Raw genomic sequence first — 19689 nt, forward strand, 5'->3', positions numbered from 1 at the left:
CTAGCGGTCAGTGTTGGGACCCCTGCTCTTCCTGATATATATTATGACCTACACCTTGGTGTACAGGGCACAACTTCAAAATTTGCAAATGATACAAAACCTGGAAGTGTTGTGAACTGTGAGGAGGATAGTGTACACCTTCAAAAGGACATGGGTAGGTTGGCAGAATAGATAGAAAAATGGCAGATGAAATTTAATGCAGAGAAATGTGAAGTGATCCATTTTGGTAGAAAGACTGCTGAAAGACAATATAAAATTAAGGATACTAGTCTAAAGAGAGTGCAGGAGCGGAGGGATCTGAGTGTATATGTGCATAAATCGTTGAAGGTGACAGGAAGTTTGAGAGTGTGGTTAATAAAGCATACAGTATCCTGGGCTTTATTAATAGAGGCAAGGAAGTTATAATAAACTTGTATAAAACACCGGTTTGACCTCAACTGGAGTATGTCTTCCAGTCCTGAGCACCACACTTTAGGAAGGCATTAGAGAAGGTGCAGAAAAGATTCATAAGAATGGTTCCAGGAATGAGGAACTTCAGGTACATAGATAAATTGGAGCAGTTGGGGCTGTTTTCCTTGGAAAGAGGAAGGGTGAGACCCAGCCATCTTCAACTGCTTCATCAATGACCTTCCCTCCACCATAAGGTCAGAAGTGGGGATATTCACATATATGGATTGCACAATGTTTAGCACCATTCACAACTCCTCAGATTCTGAAGCAGCCAGGTCCATATTCAGCAGGACCAGGACAATATTCAGGCTTGGGCTGACAAGCAGCAAGTACGATTCGCACCACAGAAGTTCCAACCAATAGCCATCTCTCACAAGAGAGAATCTAACCATCTCCCTTTGACATTCAACGGTATTACCATTGCTGAATTCCCCATTATCAACATCCTGGGGGTTACCATTGACCAGAAACTGAACTGAACCAGCCATTATAAATACTGTAGCTACAAGAGTAGGTCAGAGGCTGGGAAATCTGTGATGTGTGATGTGTGATGTGATCTGACTCCCAAAAACTTGTCCACCACCTACAAAGCACAAGTTAGGATGGAATATTTTCCACTTGCCTGGATACGTGTAGCTCCAACAAGATTCAAGAAGCATAACATCATCTAGAACAAAGCAGCCCACTTGATCGGCACCCCATCTACAATTATTCACTCCCTCCACCACCAATGCACAGTAGCAGCAGTGTGTACTATCTACAATATGCACTGCAGCAACTCACCAAGGCTCCTTTGACAACACCTTCCAAACCCATAACCTCTACTATCTAGAAGGACAAGGGCATCAGGTGCATGGGAACACCACTACCTGCAAGTTCCCCTCCAAGCTACTCACCATCTTGATTTGAAAATATATCGCCATTCCATCACTGTCACTGAGTCAAAATCATGGAACTCTCTTCCTAACAGCACTGTGGGTGTACCTATACCACATGGACTGCAGCAGTTCAAGAAGGCAGCTCACCACTGCCTTCTCAAGGGCAATTTGGGAAGGCAACAAATGCTGGTCAAGTCAGCAATACTCACATCCCAGGAAAGAACAAATAAAAAGAAAGAGGAGGCGAAGGCATCCAGAACCCCTTCATACCAAACAGACTGTCAAAGAGTGGATCCTGAGACTTTGGTTCCCCCACAATGTTGCACTTACATCACAGTTGCTCCACAATTCCGAACCTTTCAATTCACCTGCTACATACAAGTACAGCATCCTCTTATCCATGATAATAAAAAAAATTCCACAGCAACTTTATCCAACAACACTTGCAATGAAACATATAAAGCTGACCTATTTACTTTGTGCATTACATTACTGCCTATCTCTCTTGTGCCTTCGTCTGCTCTAGTTCTGCACTGTTACCCAGGTTGCTTCAGCCTGGCTAGTGGAAGGCTGCTGACTTTCACTGGGGAGACTATAGATGCTGGATGACCTTGAGCAGCTCTGGTCCTTGTGGGCCCAGCTTCAGTCTGCATTAACTTGGCATGAGCAGCAGAAATCTGGGCTGAAAGACAGCAACAAGGACACTGGAGAAGTGGCAGTGGTGGAAGGATAAATGTTTTCATCCTAACAAAGAGGACAAAAGTTTGATGCACATTAGAACCACTGACATTCCCCTGGAGGTGATGCATCAGAAACACTTGTTCAATTTGCAAGCTAGTTTGCTGGACTGCTGTGAGAGCCTGCAAGTCCCTTTGAGTGTTGGTATGCACAACCATGATGATGCAGTCTGAGCCTGCTTGGTAGGATGCTGGGTTTGCATGGCTCTCATTATCTCAGTCACTGCAGCACTGAGATGATGGGTGGCTTCTGCTTGTGCTGCAATGGAAGCTGAGACATCAGCCATCAGATGCTGCTTGATGACTTGAGTCCACAAGTGCTATCATGGGGTTGGCTACCACTTCCACAGTGGAAACGATGGGCTCTAAGTTCTGAGCAAAGCCCTATGCCAAGTTGGAACTGGACTCCTCCATTCACCTTGACAGTGACAAGAGGCTGGCTGGCAGGCCTGCCGATGCATTATTGTGTGCATGTTCATCTGTATTCTCCTCTGTGTTATCCCATCAAAGTCCTCATCTGAATCCACTGCAGCAGCACTCATCTGCGACCTCGCCCTCCGGTGAATTCTCCTTTCGCCAGACTGACTGCAACCTTCTCATCCTCGGTGACTCACAAGGTACTGATCCAGACACTGTACTATCCTAAAAAGCCGGTATCCAAGCTGATGGCTGTGATTCCCAGATCAAGTGATGTTACTTCTTCATCAGTGGTCTGTGGTAATGATGAGGCTGGCTACACAGCAGTTCTTGTGAATTTCTGCTTTCAGATAACCAAGGGAAAGGTTGGGGGGTGAAGGCGTAGGAAGTAAGAGGTCCATACCATCTGCGGCTTGCATGCCAGATAGCAGGATAAGGAGAACTGGGATTTCAGAAGAGGTACAAGACAGAAACATATTCTCATCTCAGTGTTTCCAGTGATGCTGGATGCAATGGTCTTGGTCACAGCCAGCCCAGGGTGTAGAGTGCTGTCTGCTCCAGAGGGCTGGTGATACCAGAATGCCATGCCCCCAGCTCTCTGCTGTTTGCTGAGGTAATTTGCTTCCTTGTCCTGCAAGAGAGAGGGAAGAATATTAGCATGCTTGTGATTGGGTGTTGTGCCTGCCATAGCTGAATAGCTGGGGTATGTGGAATCTGCAAGAGGTGGCAGTGATGCTGGCAGAACTGATATGTATGTGCAGGTGAGGTAAAGTATCTGAATATTAGACATGAGCCCTGACTTGCTGATGACCTGGTGCATTGAGGTTTGTGAAAGGTTGGTGTTCTGGTGGATACAAGATGTCATTTGAAAATGCATTCACTGACCTTCAGTACCAGTGTGAGGTCATTGAACTTTTTCTGGCACTGCAGCCACGTCCTTAGGACCAGATTCCAGTAATTGACCTCCCTGGTCAGCTGTTTCCATTCCATTCTCAGGCTGTGCATTGAGAGCCGCCTGGCCCCTACAGAAACAGAGTTTCTCCTCCTTTCCACCTCCGTCACGGATTCCTCCAACACCGCATCAGAAAACCTGGGAGCCCTCTCTCTGGCCTGTTGCTCCATTTGCTGTGCTTTGTTTTCAGCCAAGCCTTCCAGACACAGTTGCAGCAGCTCCAATTGCATGACTGCAGTTTAAGAGGGGCAGGCTGCCTTTAAGTGAGTCAGGCTAGCTGCATACCTTGCTAGCCATGTGTGCACCTTTGCCACCCTGATGACTCAGCAGGCAATCAGCAGCAAGTTCCACGCTGGGCTGCATGCTGAAATCATTTAGATGAACAGGTAGCACAAAGTTTGCATGCTGCCTACCTCTAGGGGGCCACCCATGTGGCCATAATACATCAAGATCCCCGCGTCCAATGTCTGGCCTCATCCATTCTGTACCCTATGGTTCTAGAAAGCTGTCCAGAATATATTCTAGAAATTCATTGCTTTTATTACTTACTGTTCTGCTTTTCTCTCAGTCTATGTGCAAAATTTAAAACTCCCATTGTAATTATATTGTTTTTGGTACATGTTTCCCTAATCATTGTATTTAGATCTTCCCTAGTACTTCACTATTATCAGGAGGCCTGAAGACAAGTCCTACCAGAATCCTGCATCTTTTGCTGTTCCTTAACTTTACCCATAGTGTTTCTACTGCTTGATGAGTCTTAGAAAAATCTTCCTTCGCCTGCAGCAATCAAGGGTGGAATTTAATGCCATCCCCTATGATGAGTTGGTGGTGGAGGTGGTGGGGGGCATTTAGTCGGGCGGAAGGATGGACCCTGCTGTCCTCCCACCTCTGCTCTGATAAATTCTGTCATGGGAAGGCGTGTACATGTCAATTGAGGCCCTTAAGTGGACAATTAATTCCCAGTTAAGGGCCTCATCCTGCTGCCGTTGATATTCAACCAGCAGTGAGATGCTGATTCTTCTCTTCCATATGGCTTGGATGTCTCCCTTGCATCTCAGAAACCCAACTGATCGCTTAAAGTATATTTGTTCCCTGTATTGGTGGTGTGTTTTATTGGATGCCTTTGTACCAGTATAAATTGTTTGAATTGAAATGCAGTAATATCTTTCAATGAATGTTGATAAATATCTAACAGGAAGGCACGAGGTCCTTTAGCATTGAAAATGGTTAATGATTTGTCAAGTAGTTTATATAAATTGATATTTTAACCCATGCCCTTTGCTTTCTTTGAATTTTAAAAAACCTTTCTTTTTAAATCGTACACTATTCATCCTCTCAGCTTATGCGAAAAACTTAAAATAAAATCTGAAATGGATTCTGCTTATTTATTGGAGACATTGGCTGGGAATTTCATGGATGTGGTCCAATATAATAAGGACAACAGAGCTTTTGAGGTAAGTGCTACAATAAGCATGGGATATTTATTTGTACTAGTTTGTATACATAGGAGTGCAAGATTTTCTGAAATGTAAATGTTTGTGTATCTGGCCTGAAGATCCAGCTTTGCCTTGCACCAAAACTAGCTGCACCATTTATCATTTCTAGAATTCTTCTAGAATTTAACAAAATCTTTTTTTCCTCTGTTACAACCTTAGTGGTTTCATTAAAATATTGCCAAATATTATATAATAAGCTATTATCTAACCTTCATAATTCTCTAAACTAACTTAATAGTTATCGTTCAGTGTGCTACTAACTGTGCAATTTAAATGTTCCCAAGATCTTTATGACACACTTAAGTTGCTACTTTCTGAATTGCCTCTTCCAGAAGTTCTAAATATTTGCTGTGGAATGATAAGAAGAGATTTGGCTTTACTGGTCAATATTAACCTATGTTTTAAAAATCGCCTTGATTGATGTATTCACGCTCTGACAAACACCTTTTTTACATATCTTTTTCATGCATTACTGACACAAGTACAAAGAGAACTGGTCCTTCTTTACATATTGTTTTTAAAAATGGGATGATTTGTTATTTAAAAGCCCCATCTAACAATGTTAAGGGTTATTTTTTATTAAATTCTAATTTTCTATTTTCAAAAAATCGAATACCCAGAGCTCATAGGAATTAAAATATGATGATGCTCTGGAATAGATGCCAGATCACAAAGAGCTAATAGACTTGAACTAGCACAATGCTTCTCTAGGACCAGCCAATGAACAACAGTTTCTCAAAACCTGTTGTTGACATTGTAGTGAGTGCAATTTGCACATTCTAACCATACGGTTTGACTCAGGCTGAATAGTTCTCTCTGGTGATTACATGTGATGTATGCTTGAAACCTTTGAAAGATACTGTTAGTTATCATATTTGAAGGTCTGTTCTGTTACAGGGTTAAATAAAAATCAACTTTGCTAATGAAATAAGGAACCTGAGGAAAAAAATTATGATTTTTAAAATAGTTTGATATACCTGTTTTTAAACAGCGATACTATCTTCATAATTGGGTCAGTCAACTCTCAAAGCCAATTTAGTGTTTTGGAATTGGGAATGTTAACCCAACCCATCTCTCAACATAACTACCCAACCTTAAAAGATATCCTGTGGTCTAGGTACCAAAGAGGAAGTAAATGATGATGGTTGGATAAACTACACTTGGGCAATTGTGTGAAGAACTGCCACAAACAGTTCCTAGATATCTTGAATACAATTCTTTGATCTTTGGGCAGTATTTCGTTAGGTGCAGTTTTCAAGGTAATTGCAGTTTGTGTGTTGTACTTGCATTGTGGTTAAGAAGAAGGCTGAAGGAGCAGAATTAGCATTAAATATGGGAGTGGACACTGAAGAGGAGTAGCAAAAGAAGATCAGCAGGCAGTATCATTGAATAAAGTGGCAGTTTAAAATTATGAATTAAAGGTGATTTTGAAAGGTGTCATTTTTTTGCTGTTATTGGATTGTGGGGTTTCAGGCTCAATTACCCCAAAACATTTTTAACATGCTTATATTGAGCTAGAATCTCACCTTTATCAAATCAGAGTCACATAAGTCTTTTACAAATATTAATATTTTTCTGCTCCTTCTCCATATCCTTTGAATACTTTCTCTTTCAAGTGTTTATCCACATTCAGGACTTTCTCCAGGAGTAATGACAAGACATGAATATATGCTCATCTTCCTCCTGTTCTCATCTGCTCCTGGATATTGTACTCCAGCTTGAAAGCTGCTAGAAAGGATGGAGTGTTAGGGATAGCCTAGTGATACGTCTTGAGAATGTGCATATCATTATGGGATAATTTGGCTGTTGTGTGAACAGTGGCAAAGATGAGAGGAAATGAGAGAAGCAAATAGTAAGGACAGTTACATAGTCTGTTTCTGTGTTAAACTCTCTTTGGCCCAGTTGGTTCAAGTCAGTGTTTATACTCCACATGAGTATACTCTAGTTCATCTGACCATATTCTCATTAATTCTATTCCCCTCTACCTGATATGCTTTTTCAACCTCTTAAATGTGTTTACCTCAACAATGCCATGTGGTAGCAAACCCTCTGGCTGAAGAAGTATGGCTCCTAATTTTGGGCTCCCCACAAGCAGAAGCATCTTCTTTACATCTACCCTGTCAAACATCTTCCTAATTTTGAAGATTTTATTAGACCAATCTTCAGCCTTCTTTTTGCTAAAACTCATCATGGTGATGGATGAGGAATGAAATAAGCAGTTTTCTTATTTTAATCTTTTTCATGCATTTTCTTTTTTAAGTGTCTATAATAATTTATCCGGATGTTTTATAAACAGGACCCAAAAGGCGTTAACATCACCATTGACGTGCTCTGTACTATAATGGAGAATTCATCACTGGGCATACCTTATGAGAGATATACAGAAGTTTCACACCTCCTACTGAAGACGTATGAAGAGAAATGTGTAGATGCAAGTTACAGCAAGTTTGTATCTGATATGTTGAACACCTCCTGGGCTGCACCAGCAGCAGATGGAAGTAGGAAAGCAATCAATACTTAAAAACTGCTTTTATCAAGATCTGTTTTATTGTGTTTCAGAATTCAAAAATAATGGAGGAATGGAACAGTTTTATAATTCTTTGACCCAATTTTTAGTGAGATGCTGAACGAATTTCTTAAATTATTTAATCCATATCTTAGTGTTGTAGGAACTGTGCCAATTAATTCACAATGATGCGGCCTTAGTCACTTTTATCGAACTGCAATGCTGTAGAATTTTGAATTTTGTGTTATAGGATTGATTCTACAGTATTAGCAATATTTGAAAGTCATGATTCATGACTTCATTTCTAGCTGCCAGATATTGGTAAACCCTGTAAAAACCAGAGATGGGGAAACAATGTCATTGATCTGCACGGACGATAAACACCATCTACTTAATATGTCACCAGACATAAGATCACATATTATTGTTGTTCGTTTATTGCAAAAGAAAACTGCTAACTAAACTGATTGGTGAAAAACTGACCAATCATCCATATCTGGCCATCTTCAGTAATGTACAAGCCAGCTTATATATGTTTCATAAGTTTCATAGATGTCTTAACAGGAGAACTGTGTTGAAGGAAAATAAAATGTATTTGCCTGGCCTCTGCAATTATAGTAGCCACATCAAGACACGCATAGTTGCTATGTTTTACACTGTGTTCTGTAGTTGTGTAGTGCAAAGTTGTACCCATGATATATTGGGTGCTTGAGTTGCTTAAAGTGCAGAGCTTGGTAATTCATGGGTTAACCTTTTTATCAACCATTGTGCATTTTTCTCACTTGTATTTTTTTTACACTTTGACACGAGATTTGGTTTGATTGAATTTATTTAATCACATCATAACTTCCGTTTTTAGACTAGTTCTTGATGTTGGACCTGAAGGTTTACTTTTGAATGTGAATTACTATGCGATGAAATACCTTGTGAGATTCTAAATTTAAATTTTAGGGATCTGACTTCAACAGTAATATGTCTAAAGTGTTAAAGCATGGGAACTATTACTGTGAGCATTCCTGAGTGAATAAGGGTGTTAATGAACAATTAACAGCTCAAAGCCGAACCACAGTAGATTAATGATTATTCCTATTTATGATGTATTTCCCATTAAATGCAACTTAACAGTCACTAGCCTCTTTGAAATTATATCATCAGCTCTGATTATTTAGCAGAAAGAGTAAAAACAGCCTTCTTAAAATTATCATTTAAAAAGTCGGAAATGACTTTTGGGTCTTTATAGCAATATTTTACCTTTATAAGCTAAATCCCTTTTTTAATTTGGCTTCTGCAAAACCAGTACCAGTCTAAGTGACAGAACAACATAAAAGAAAACTAGGGGCTGGATTTTCCAGTCCTGCCAGCTGCGGGCTTCACCATGGCCGGGACAGGATAATTTGGAGAACAGCCAAAAGTGAGGTACCAGAAAATCCCGGGTAGTGCAATGTTCAACTACTTCTCACAGTACATTTTATATGTTTTAATTTAAAGCACACAGTTCCTGAGTTACATAATTCATTTCTAAGTCTATTTTAAGTGCCTAACCAGCTTGAGAACTTGCATGATATTAATGATGCTAGTGTTTCAGAAATGCTGCATTATATGGGTGTGCCAGAACTGCAGTCAGGAGCCTTGTGTTCAACATGCCTGCTGTTTCACTCTCACTCTCACGTTTAACTGTCAATATTACAAAGCCTTTGAAAAGATTGTGAAGCTAGAACATAACAACACTGAAAATGGTACCTGCTATTTTTTTTTCTTTTGTCCCTCAAATTTTCTCCCTTTCTTTCCTGAAGACGACATCTTATTCTGGCATTCAGTTCCATGGCCATTAGATACCAGAGTGGTTATTCCACATATGCAAGTCTAGACAGTTTGTGTGGCAAACTATTCAACTTTTGGAAACAATAGTCAAGCTTGATACTGCTCTTATAAAAACGTTGACAAATGTGCATTTTGTAGGAGGCTTCACTGGATTCTGGTCAGAAGCAAAAAACATTATTTCCCTCTTAGTAACTCATAGGCACTGAATCAATTGTAGCATTTGAACAGCTGGTCCAGCTAGCTCACCACAGACTGGGAGTCAAACCTGCGGTATTTGGTTCAGTATTGCTCTAGCTTATGCATTTACCCACTAGTCACAGGAAGAGCTTAGACAAATGTATTTTTATCTGCTTACACATTTGAACTGCATTTTTTTCCCATTCCAGGTAGGCAATGGGCCTATCAGTCATGTACAGAATTTGGCTATTATCAGTCAACTGATTCATCACTGCAGCCTTTTTCTGGCTTTCCTCTTAGGTAAGTTGAATTCTAAGTAACTTGTTGCTTACACTCTGTTTCTATTGATAACTTGAATGAGGAACATTAATGCACAATAATCCTGAGTAAATGCACATTTAAAATGTGGCAAAAACACAGGTGTGTTTTACTTGTAAGAATCTGATTTTGTTTGTAACAATTTTTTTAAAAATAGCAGAAAATCATGCTGCACTAATAATACTGATCTTCACACTTCTCAAGCAAGTAACAAGCCACTTAATCGTGAAAAATGTTGATAAATTTGATAATCCAGCTCTGGAGTACACAACTGATGAAGAAATAACCAAACCCCAACTGTGAAAAAAGTAATCTACTGATGATGCTATATGAGTATTGGTAAGCCCATTAAAGGAGTGATGTGGTAAAGTGAGGTACCCTGTCCCTCTAAGAGAATGCAAGTGTACTGATCATGTGACAGCACTGACAAATCACTGTACAGTGCGGGCATCTGGGAACTGTAAGTCTAGTTCTGCAGGTTTCTGAGTGAGCTGATATGATCTGATGCTCTGCCCTATGTCTCAATAAACCATCACTGTTTATTCTTACTTCAGTCTCTCCCCATTATTGATTGTAAGCAGCAAATGCTGAGAACATAGGAAGGCATGCAATTAGAGTTCGGTTGACGAATAAACTCATTTACACAAGACATAAAAAGTGCAAAAAACTGTCTTACTGAGGAAAACATATCTCCTAGCAAACAAAGAAGTTGCAAGCTGTGACAATACATGACGATGTAAACATTATCTCCACCTTATGGTCTAAGAGATTCAGAAGAAAATACAATGACTAAATGAAGAGCACAAAAGTAAGGCATAAATATCACTGAAAAGTAATGGCAGGAGAGAAATTTACAGTCAGAAATTATGAATGCCAGAAAACATTGTACTCGAAGAAGTGTCAACAAAAGCGCAGCAAATAAGATGACAATGACATTTCCCATGCCATGCTGGAAAAGAGAATGTAAAGCAAGAAAGGGATTCCATAGGTCAGCCAACTATAACTCTCCTTTCTCTTATCATCAACTATGTAAGAAGAGCACCGCATTTCTGAGTATGAGCCATCATCACCACTCTCAATTGGAACAGTACCAGCACACAGAACATACACACTCTGGAAGATCTAGACTTAGATGATAAAGAAGCATTTGTGAGGTACTGACAATTGGTGAGGAAAAGTAACAGTGGAACTGGTTGATGATGGGCCAACTGGTACAGAACAGTGATCCAGCTTGCTGACCTGAATACACATGCATGAATACACATTCATACTGTTACACATCTTAGTGGGTCGGCTTTCAAAAAAGGCTGGTCCATCAGCAATGATATATTGAGGAGTCACTTGCCTCTTTACAAATGGAATTTAAAGCATACTTGTTTGTGAGAAAGGACAGACTCCAAGATGTGCAATGCCATCTCCCACAATATCATGGAGCAATAGTTACATTGCAGTGTGGCGTTAAATGCATGGCCACACCAGTGGCATCTGCTATAGGGGCCTCAGATATGTAAGCAGTGTGCATATTGGTACCCCTCATTCGAATATTTCTATTACATTTATTAAAATTCATGGTAGAAATTGCTACTTGCAGTTGACGGGCTACAACAAGTTTAGAGAATGGTTGAAAGCAACCACAAAACAATCAGAAAAGCTCACTGTTCTATGTTCATGTAAATAAGCGAAAAAATGGCCTGGCCTCTTGGCATGCATGGATTACTTCCAGAGTATGCAGTTGGCAATCGCGTCAGCAACAGTTTTGTGCCTTTGCATATCTCATTCACTCTTGCTTCACTGTGTTCAGGTACTGACACTGCCAAGGTAACTCTGTTGCCTGGGATAATACTGCTGTGACTTTGTCTCTTGTGCTTTCCAAACGGCATGCTTTCCCTCCTTCCCCACTGTAATATATCTCCCAAGTTCTGAGGTAGTAAATAACAGGAGACAGCAGCACAGAATTGAGAATCAGAATCTCCTGAGCCTTTGGAGGAAATGGTGCTGCGAATTATTATGCTGACAGTGATAGAGGGCATTGCAAGCGGAAGCACTAAATATACCCAGGATGATGGTCTTATGCTCCTTCTCAAATCCCACTTCACACTCTTCTCGCTTTCATGAATGTTGAGCCAAGGCATCAAAGGAGAGCCTTTGTTGTCCAGTAGCAACCCTCTGGTTTGTAATGATGACTCAAATGCAGCTGACACAGAGGACTGCCACAGAATGAAGGTATCATGACTTTTGCCACAACATCAGCCACTGACCTGCATGATTCTCTGAACATTGAGGAAATAGATCCCATTGATGCATCTTGGAATTGATAGGAGGTGTCCACAAAATGATGCATGTAGAATCAATGGAACTCAGTACCATAGGGATGCCTACCAGCCTTGAAAAAGTCCATGCTCACTCCATTTGCTGCTCTCTGGCAAAAGAAAATAAACCGTAGTCAGCTCTCCTGGAATACAGAGCCTTACCTAACAGTGAATGGCAAATTGGGAAATGTTGCAACTATCACCTGCTTCAGCCTGGAAGGAGGACAGCATCTAAAAGTTCATGGCCACAGTTACCTTCCTAGATACTGGCAATGCCATCCTTGCCCTGCTCAATGATGCAGTTGTGGCTGCAGCAGGTAGCAATTTCAATGAGGGCATCCTTAGTGAAGCAAAAACATTGGACACACTGTTCCTTGCTGAGATTGCAATCGGAGAATTGTTCCCAGAACATGCTTAATGGAAAAGGCCTACTGCTGAGGGTCCTTCTCCTGTTCCTCCTCTTCCCTTTTCCAACAGCTTATCCTGCTCTCTGTTGCCTCTCCTTATTCTCTCTGTCATGTTGTAATCAAAGTGGGAGCAAGTGGTTTGTGCAGAATTCTTGAAGTCAAATCAAAGTCCTACAGGATGTGTCACACCACTCTCTGTAGAATTCAGCAACTTTAAAGAGTTGACAAAACCACCATACTCTTCTACAATCGCAGCAGCAAGCAGTAGAAATCAATCAGCAACTAGGTAGCTGATGATTCCTTTAAAAAGTGCTGGTGGGGCTTTTAGTGGGGAATTGGGGGGGGGGGGTGGTGGAGGCGGGCGGTGGGGGGTGGTGCATTGCATGGCATTGTTCTTGCTGCTGAATGAGAGCTCAGCTATGCATGTTTAACAGCCAGCATGTGTGCAGCGATGAGTTATAAAATGGCAAAACTGGCAGCAAGTGATTGAGGTCACAATTTGCCTACTCTGCATAATTGTGGTGGATGCTCCAGCGCATGTGGCAGTGATGCCTGTTGCAGCTAACACCATCAGCGTGCACACATGCTGTGGAGCACCAAAAATACTGGCACTAAGGAGCAAAGTTATTATCGTTGATCTTTTGATTCAGTAAGGTAGACAGTTTCACAATTATATGTTAGTTTTATTTCTCTCTTATAGTTACAAACTTCAGCAATGTGTAGATTTATTTGGCCCAGCATTTAATGACACTGTAGTTGCTGATGCTGTCGAACACACCAATGAAAACTATGGAGGCATTAAAATCAAAGGAAGTCGGATAGTCTTCCCTAATGGCTCAATGGATCCCTGGCATGTACTGGGCATTACCGAAGAGCCTAAAGCTATTTACATTCAAGGTAATGAAATATGAAACAAACTGACCTAGAGTTATAGCAGCACAACCTGGGTAAGAACAGCCAAACAATTGCATAAGATTGCAGATGTTCAAGCATAAGTTACAGCCAGCGTAAATTGAATTTTCTTGGCTTTTAATGATGGTTTAAAAATCATTTTGCCAGAAGCCAGCCCTTCCCACACAACTGGCCATGCCCCAAGATCAAAATAATGAGAATGGTCAGTTTCCATCAATACAACCCGTTTGTGGCTTGTTAAGCAGGGTCTTCAAATTGATATAAAAACAAAAAAACTGCGGATGCTGGAAATCCAAAACAAAAACAGAATTACCTGGAAAAACTCAGCAGGTCTGGCAGCATCAGCGGAGAAGAAAAGAGTTGACGTTTCGAGTCCTCATGATTCTTCGACAGAACAGTTCTGTCGAAGGGTCATGAGGACTCGAAACGTCAACTCTTTTCTTCTCCGCCGATGCTGCCAGACCTGCTGAGTTTTTCCAGGTAATTCTGTTTTTGTCTTCAAATTGAGCTCCATTTCTTAGTTGCACAGGCACTAGTAAAGCATTTTAATTGTTTTACATGTTATAAAGTATTTATATTGAAACTGGCTAGTAAATGGTTCAATATATTTTTAAGTCATTCTTGGTTATTTAAAATTAGGTTACTCACAGGTAGAGAACTGGACATCTGACTAAAAATGCTTATGGGGTGATAAACCCATTTTTAGCTGTATTAAAAAAACTGAACCAGGGCCAATGTTAAATAGATCAATGAATAATTTCAATATAGTGAAAAAATTGATTACATTCTTTTAATTTTGCCTGATTGCACAGATCCATGGAAGATTTTACGATTCTGATTAGGCAACTACATTTTAGTAAAAATTTGAACTGTAACATAACCAGTGCAATACTGTATGTGCCCACAGGAGAAACTGTTTCCCATTTTGTATTCTATGAGATCTGGGGTGTCATTTCATGGTGGACAGATTGTAATAATAATTTTGAGTATATGGGGAAAATGATTTGGCTTATACCTTGGTGTTTTCCATCATTTGGGATTCGCTAGGACTCTGTCCTATCCCCTATTCTGTTCCTTCTTCGTATCATTAATTTTTCTGCTCATTACCCAAAACTAGTCTGGGAAAACACTTCAGTGCAACATTGAGGAAGTATTATGTTCACAGATGTGCCATGTTTTAATGGGTCATTAATCTGAAGCCCATTCAACTCTCTCAGGAGGATGTAAGAGATCATGCAGCACTATTTAAGGAGCACTCCTTGCCAACATTAATCCCTCGACCAATACTTAAAATAGATGATCTAGTCATTCATTTTGTTGTAGTTTGCAGGAGCTTGTTATGCAAAATTGAAAGCCGTATTTCTTATATTGTAACAATGGGCAGACATTTATGGTCACCGACTGGAGGGTTTGCAGGCAGTGGAGGGGGGCAGTAAAATTCCTCAGGCAGCCTTCCCACTCGCCCCCAACCTGTCTGCAATTTTTCAGAGGGTGTATGAGACCTAGGGCGGCCGTCCGCCTGTTGCCCCAATTGAGGCTCAATTATTGCTCATTTCCTGGGTCATTTCCCACCTTGCTGTAATTTTCCACCTGGCAGGACGAGTTTAGGGATGTTGGAGAAGCCCAGCAGATCACCCTGCTTGGGTCTCGGACGGGAAAAGGGGATGACCCGCCCTCCCTCCGATGTCTGTCCCCCTCCCTGGCTGCTCCTTCCCTGTCTGGCCTCGCCATTGTGACCTTCAGCCCCTTCTCCCATTACCCCAGGCCTCCTCTCCCATACACACAACAAGACCCCACACTTACCTGGTCCTGGAGGCTCTGACATTTAGACTGTATGTAGGCTCAGCAGTGTACACTGCTCAAGATAGTGCTGCTGAGAAGACAGAGTCTCTGAGGTGGGCCTTCATCTCAAGTGAGGGGCAGAAATCTCACCTCCAGCCAATTGACACTCTTTGGAGTGATAAATGGTTACAGGGCAGCCGTGATCAGTAGGGATACATTTTCCACTGACTCTTCAGGTGGCAGGCGGGGAACTCTGATATCTGAAATATCATGCCCAGTTATTATATTTCAAAAGTACTTCATTGGTTATAAAGTGCTTTGGATTACCCTGAGTTTGTGAAAGGTGTGATTTAACTGCAAGATTTTTTCTATCTGTTCTTTTGCTGCAGATTCTACTGTACATTCATCAATTTTCTTCAGATTGCAGAACCTCAGTGTATCTACCCTCATCAGCTGCCAGAGTACAATGATTATTAAACCATCTTTGGTTAGACAATGCTTGAGCTTTTCAATTCCTGATAAAAATTCTCCAGGAACCACTCCAGAGTAATTCTTATCCCCCGATGATTTGCTTCCTTTTAATTTTTCTGGCTTGTTAAATTCTAATCTCCAACTAACTTTCATTGTGAGGGGTATTCTGGAGATCCCTCCCTCTATCAAAGTTCAGCGAATCTTCCAGCCTTGTTTAAGTCTTTATAAACTTCATCTCCTCAATTCAAGTGCAGGCTCCCACTCACATTCGTTATAGTGATCAAAGAAATTGGCTGCCTCTATCTCTATGCTCTCTCTCTCTCTCTCACATACGCACAGATTCTTGCTGACTGACCATGTTTGTGAGGTTCTGGGATAATTAAGAAAACCTGCAACCTAATCCTACAATGGCTTCCTCTCTGGACTTTTCTCTTTTCAAAGGCCATCTCCATGGGTCTTGAATCCAAGTAGAAATGCTAATTAGCTATCCTTTAGCCCCCAACGCCATTCTATCTTGAAACTAAATGGACAGTTTAAAGTATAATTGTTTATAAAACCTAACATTCCAAACGCCGTCCTGTGGGATTTGGAGAGTAACAGTTTACCCATAGTCAGCACAGATGCTCCTGCGATTGTCTACAAGTGTGAAGATCATGCATCATCTTCCCTGTAAAACACCCTGGTCGCCCACCCCAGGTTTTAATCTTTAACAACGCCCACCTAAGCTTGTCAGGCAGGATTCAGAACAGGTCACATGACTCCCTTCATTCCTCCTTTTTAAGCCTAAATTAAAGAGAGTGTCCCAAAACATAACAATTTTATAAAGTTCATCTTTGTAACAGATGTTTTCAGGTCTCATACCTCATGTTCTTCTATCATTTGTGGAAGGCACCCCAGATGCAGAGCCACTTGAAGAAACTATCAATAGGCCTGAGAAGGCAATATCCTAGCAGGTCTGACAGCATTTGTGGAGAGAGAAAAACAAAGTTAACATTTCGAGACTGTATGACCCTTCTTCAGAGCTGAAGAGAAGTGGAAATGTGATGAAATTTATACTGTTTAAGGTGGGCAGGGCAGGTGGAGCTGGATAGAAGGCCAGTGATAGGTGAGGTTTTTATTCCTTTTTTATCGCTTTTTTATTCCATTTTCTATCCTTTATCTCCCCACCACAGCCCCCTCCCCCCACCCCATCCCCTGCAGGGCCATCTGTCACTTGTTCCATGTTGTCCTTTTACACAATGCTACCCTTGTTCTAATATAATCACATTCTGCTTTCTTGCCTTTATGCCACTATCAGCACCTTTTTTAGCACTAACCATGACCATTAACAATCCCTTTGTCCTTTAGTTCATGACATCTTTGTCAATCCCTCCTTTGTCCCCACCTATTGCTGGCCTTCTATCCAGCTCCACCTGCTCCATCCCCCCCTTAAACAGTATAAATTTCATCACATTTCCACTTCTCTTCAGCTCTAAAGAAGGATCATACAGACATGAAATATTAATTTTGTTTTTGTCTCTTCACAGATGCTGTCAGACCTGCTGAGTTTTTCCAGCATTTTCTGTTTTTGTTTCAGATTTCCAGCGTCTGCAGTATTTTGCTCTTATATTAAGGTAATATCCCACCTATCTTTGCACTTCCCCAGGGACATTTGGGCTTTGAGATCTTATGACTGCTGCTTTCCAGCTGCAACTGTTATATCACTCCCTTTCTATGCAGAAGGCACTGTCAACAAGTGCAACTGAGACATCCAACGACTTGGCTCTTCAAAATCAGGCATGCTGCACCCTGTGCAGTTCCCAGTCAAAGGGAGTTAGAGGAATAAAAACAGAAAGTGCTGGAAATGCTCAGCATATCCGGCAGCATCTGGGGAGAGAGATACAAAAGATAATGGTCAGGATTTTGCATTCTGAGATTGGGCGCGCACCCGACCTGAACACATGAAAAATAGCATGAGAAAACATCTGGTGTGTGGCCTGATGTCATCGCATGCACAAGTGCACACGGGAATCGAAGCAATGCCTTCTGACAATTATAGGGCTAATTAAGGCCATTATAAAGCCAATTGTCAGCGATTTTACGTTGCCTGCGCAATTTTTAGCTCATCGCATGGGCAAGTTAGGTGAGCGGATTTCACGTTTTTATCATTTCCTCATCCACGGGTGGGATAAAAGGTCCCCAGAGCAGCAGCACTTTCTCTGTCATTGCCAGTTCTTTGTTGTGTGAGTTATCCCAGAGTTTCTTGGCAGTTTCTTGGTATTTCGTTTGATGGTCAAGCCTGCCTTTCAGCATCTCAAGTCCTCAGCTTCCCTGGAAGGTTCCCCTGAATATTGCAGCACAATGTTCTTTCATTTTCAAAGCACTGCTCCTCTGATCCCATCTAATGGGGGTAGTGTATTCTGCCGGTGGAACCTCCTCTGAAGGGGATGTGAGGGGCAGGAGGGAGAGGAGGCCAGGTGAGTGCAGGCAGTGTCCCAGGGACAGGCCTTTAAGAAGAGAAGCACGGGCTCAGTTGGTGCAGGGCCAGCAGGAAGGCCAAGGCGGGAGGGCACGCCGATGACACCACTACCCAGCGTTTAGAGTGCTCAGGCAGCGTTCCAACTACCTCCAGATATCCAAGGTCCAGTGCCGCAGGAGGCTCCACCTCTTCAGGGACACTGTGACAGCAATAGGTCACATGATAGGTCCAGAAATCGCCTCCAATGATGTGGCCAGTGCTTTGAAGATCACAGTGGCCCTCAACTTCTATACCCCTGGTTCTTTTCAGGGCTCGGTGAGGGATCTGTGCAGTGTTTCTCTATCAACTGCACACAGCTGTGTCATGCTTGTGACTGATGCTACCTTTAGACATGTCCACACTTTCATCCACATGCGGATGGATGAGGCGGGCCAGGCAGAGAGAGCATGAGGCTTTGCTGTGATGGTTGGGTTCCCCCGCATCCAGGGTATAATAGATTGCACTGACCTGGCCATCAAGGCACCTGTAGGTGAGCCAGGAGTTTTTGTAGACAGAAAGGGGTTCCACTTAATGAATAACAAAAACAGAATTACCTGGAAAAACTCAGCAGGTCTGGCAGCATCGGCGGTGAATAAAAGAGTTGACGTTTCGAGTCCTCATGACCCTTCGACAGAACTTGAGTTCGAGTCCAAGAAAGAGTTGAAATATAAGCTGGTTTAAGGTGTGTGGGGCGTGCGGAGAGAGAGAGAGAAGTGGAGGGGGTTGGTGTGGTTATAGGGACAAACAAGCAGTGATAGAAGCAGATCATCAAAAGATGTCAACAACAATAGAACAAAAGAACACATAGGTGTTAAAGTTGGTGATATTATCTAAACGAATGTGCTAATTAAGAATGGATGGTAGGGCACTCAAGGTATAGCTTTTATCCACTTAATGAATGTTCAGATTGTCTGTGACTACAGGACACAGATTCTCCAAGTTTGTGCCCATTACCCTGGGAGTCCACATGATGCTTACATCTTGCAGCATTCACAGGTACGAGGGCTGTTCGTGGCTCCTGCATGAGTGGATGGGTGCTCCTGGATGATAAGGACCATCCCTTGGAGAGGTGGCTGATGACCCCACTCCATTACCCAAGAACTGAGGCCGAGGAGAGATACAACAGGAGTCATACCTCCACAAGGCCGGTGGTGGAGAGGACCATCGGGCTGCTGAAGATACACTTAAGATGCTTGGACCAGTCAGGAGGAGCATTGCAGTATCCACCAGCGTGTGCCTTCCTCATAATCATTGCACAACCTGGCTCAGGCAAGGTGGGACCCACTAGAGGCTGAGGAAAGCGAGGTACCTCCACAGGCCAGGGAGAATGACTCAAGTAATGGCTCAGAGTCTGCTCCTGAAGCTGCATCTCCATGAAAGTTGCCACTGTCTCAGTGGAGTAGGCTATGCTGTCAATGTTAAGGGTCAATGCAGAACTCATGTTCTGCATGGACTTCTCCATGACAGAGACCATGGCACACAGACACTCATGGATCTCCGCTAGTTCTCCCCGCACATCTCACTGGACATCCAGCATCTGCCACCTGATGCACGACTCC

General features: G+C 42.1%; 1 protein-coding gene across 1 annotated transcript in view; it reads left to right on the top strand.

Moving 5' to 3' along the window:
• Positions 1–19689, top strand: part of prss16 (serine protease 16) — a 72118-nt gene that overhangs the window by 36348 nt on the left and 16081 nt on the right. The window contains exons 6-9 of the mRNA XM_041205418.1: positions 4774–4888; positions 7227–7428; positions 9644–9734; positions 13169–13365. Of these exons, the coding sequence (XP_041061352.1) occupies positions 4774–4888; positions 7227–7428; positions 9644–9734; positions 13169–13365 (605 nt within the window). The remainder of the gene's footprint in view (positions 1–4773; positions 4889–7226; positions 7429–9643; positions 9735–13168; positions 13366–19689) is intronic.

This window comes from Carcharodon carcharias, chromosome 2, assembly GCF_017639515.1.
Source record: "Carcharodon carcharias isolate sCarCar2 chromosome 2, sCarCar2.pri, whole genome shotgun sequence".
In the NCBI taxonomy this organism is placed as follows: domain Eukaryota; kingdom Metazoa; phylum Chordata; class Chondrichthyes; order Lamniformes; family Lamnidae; genus Carcharodon; species Carcharodon carcharias.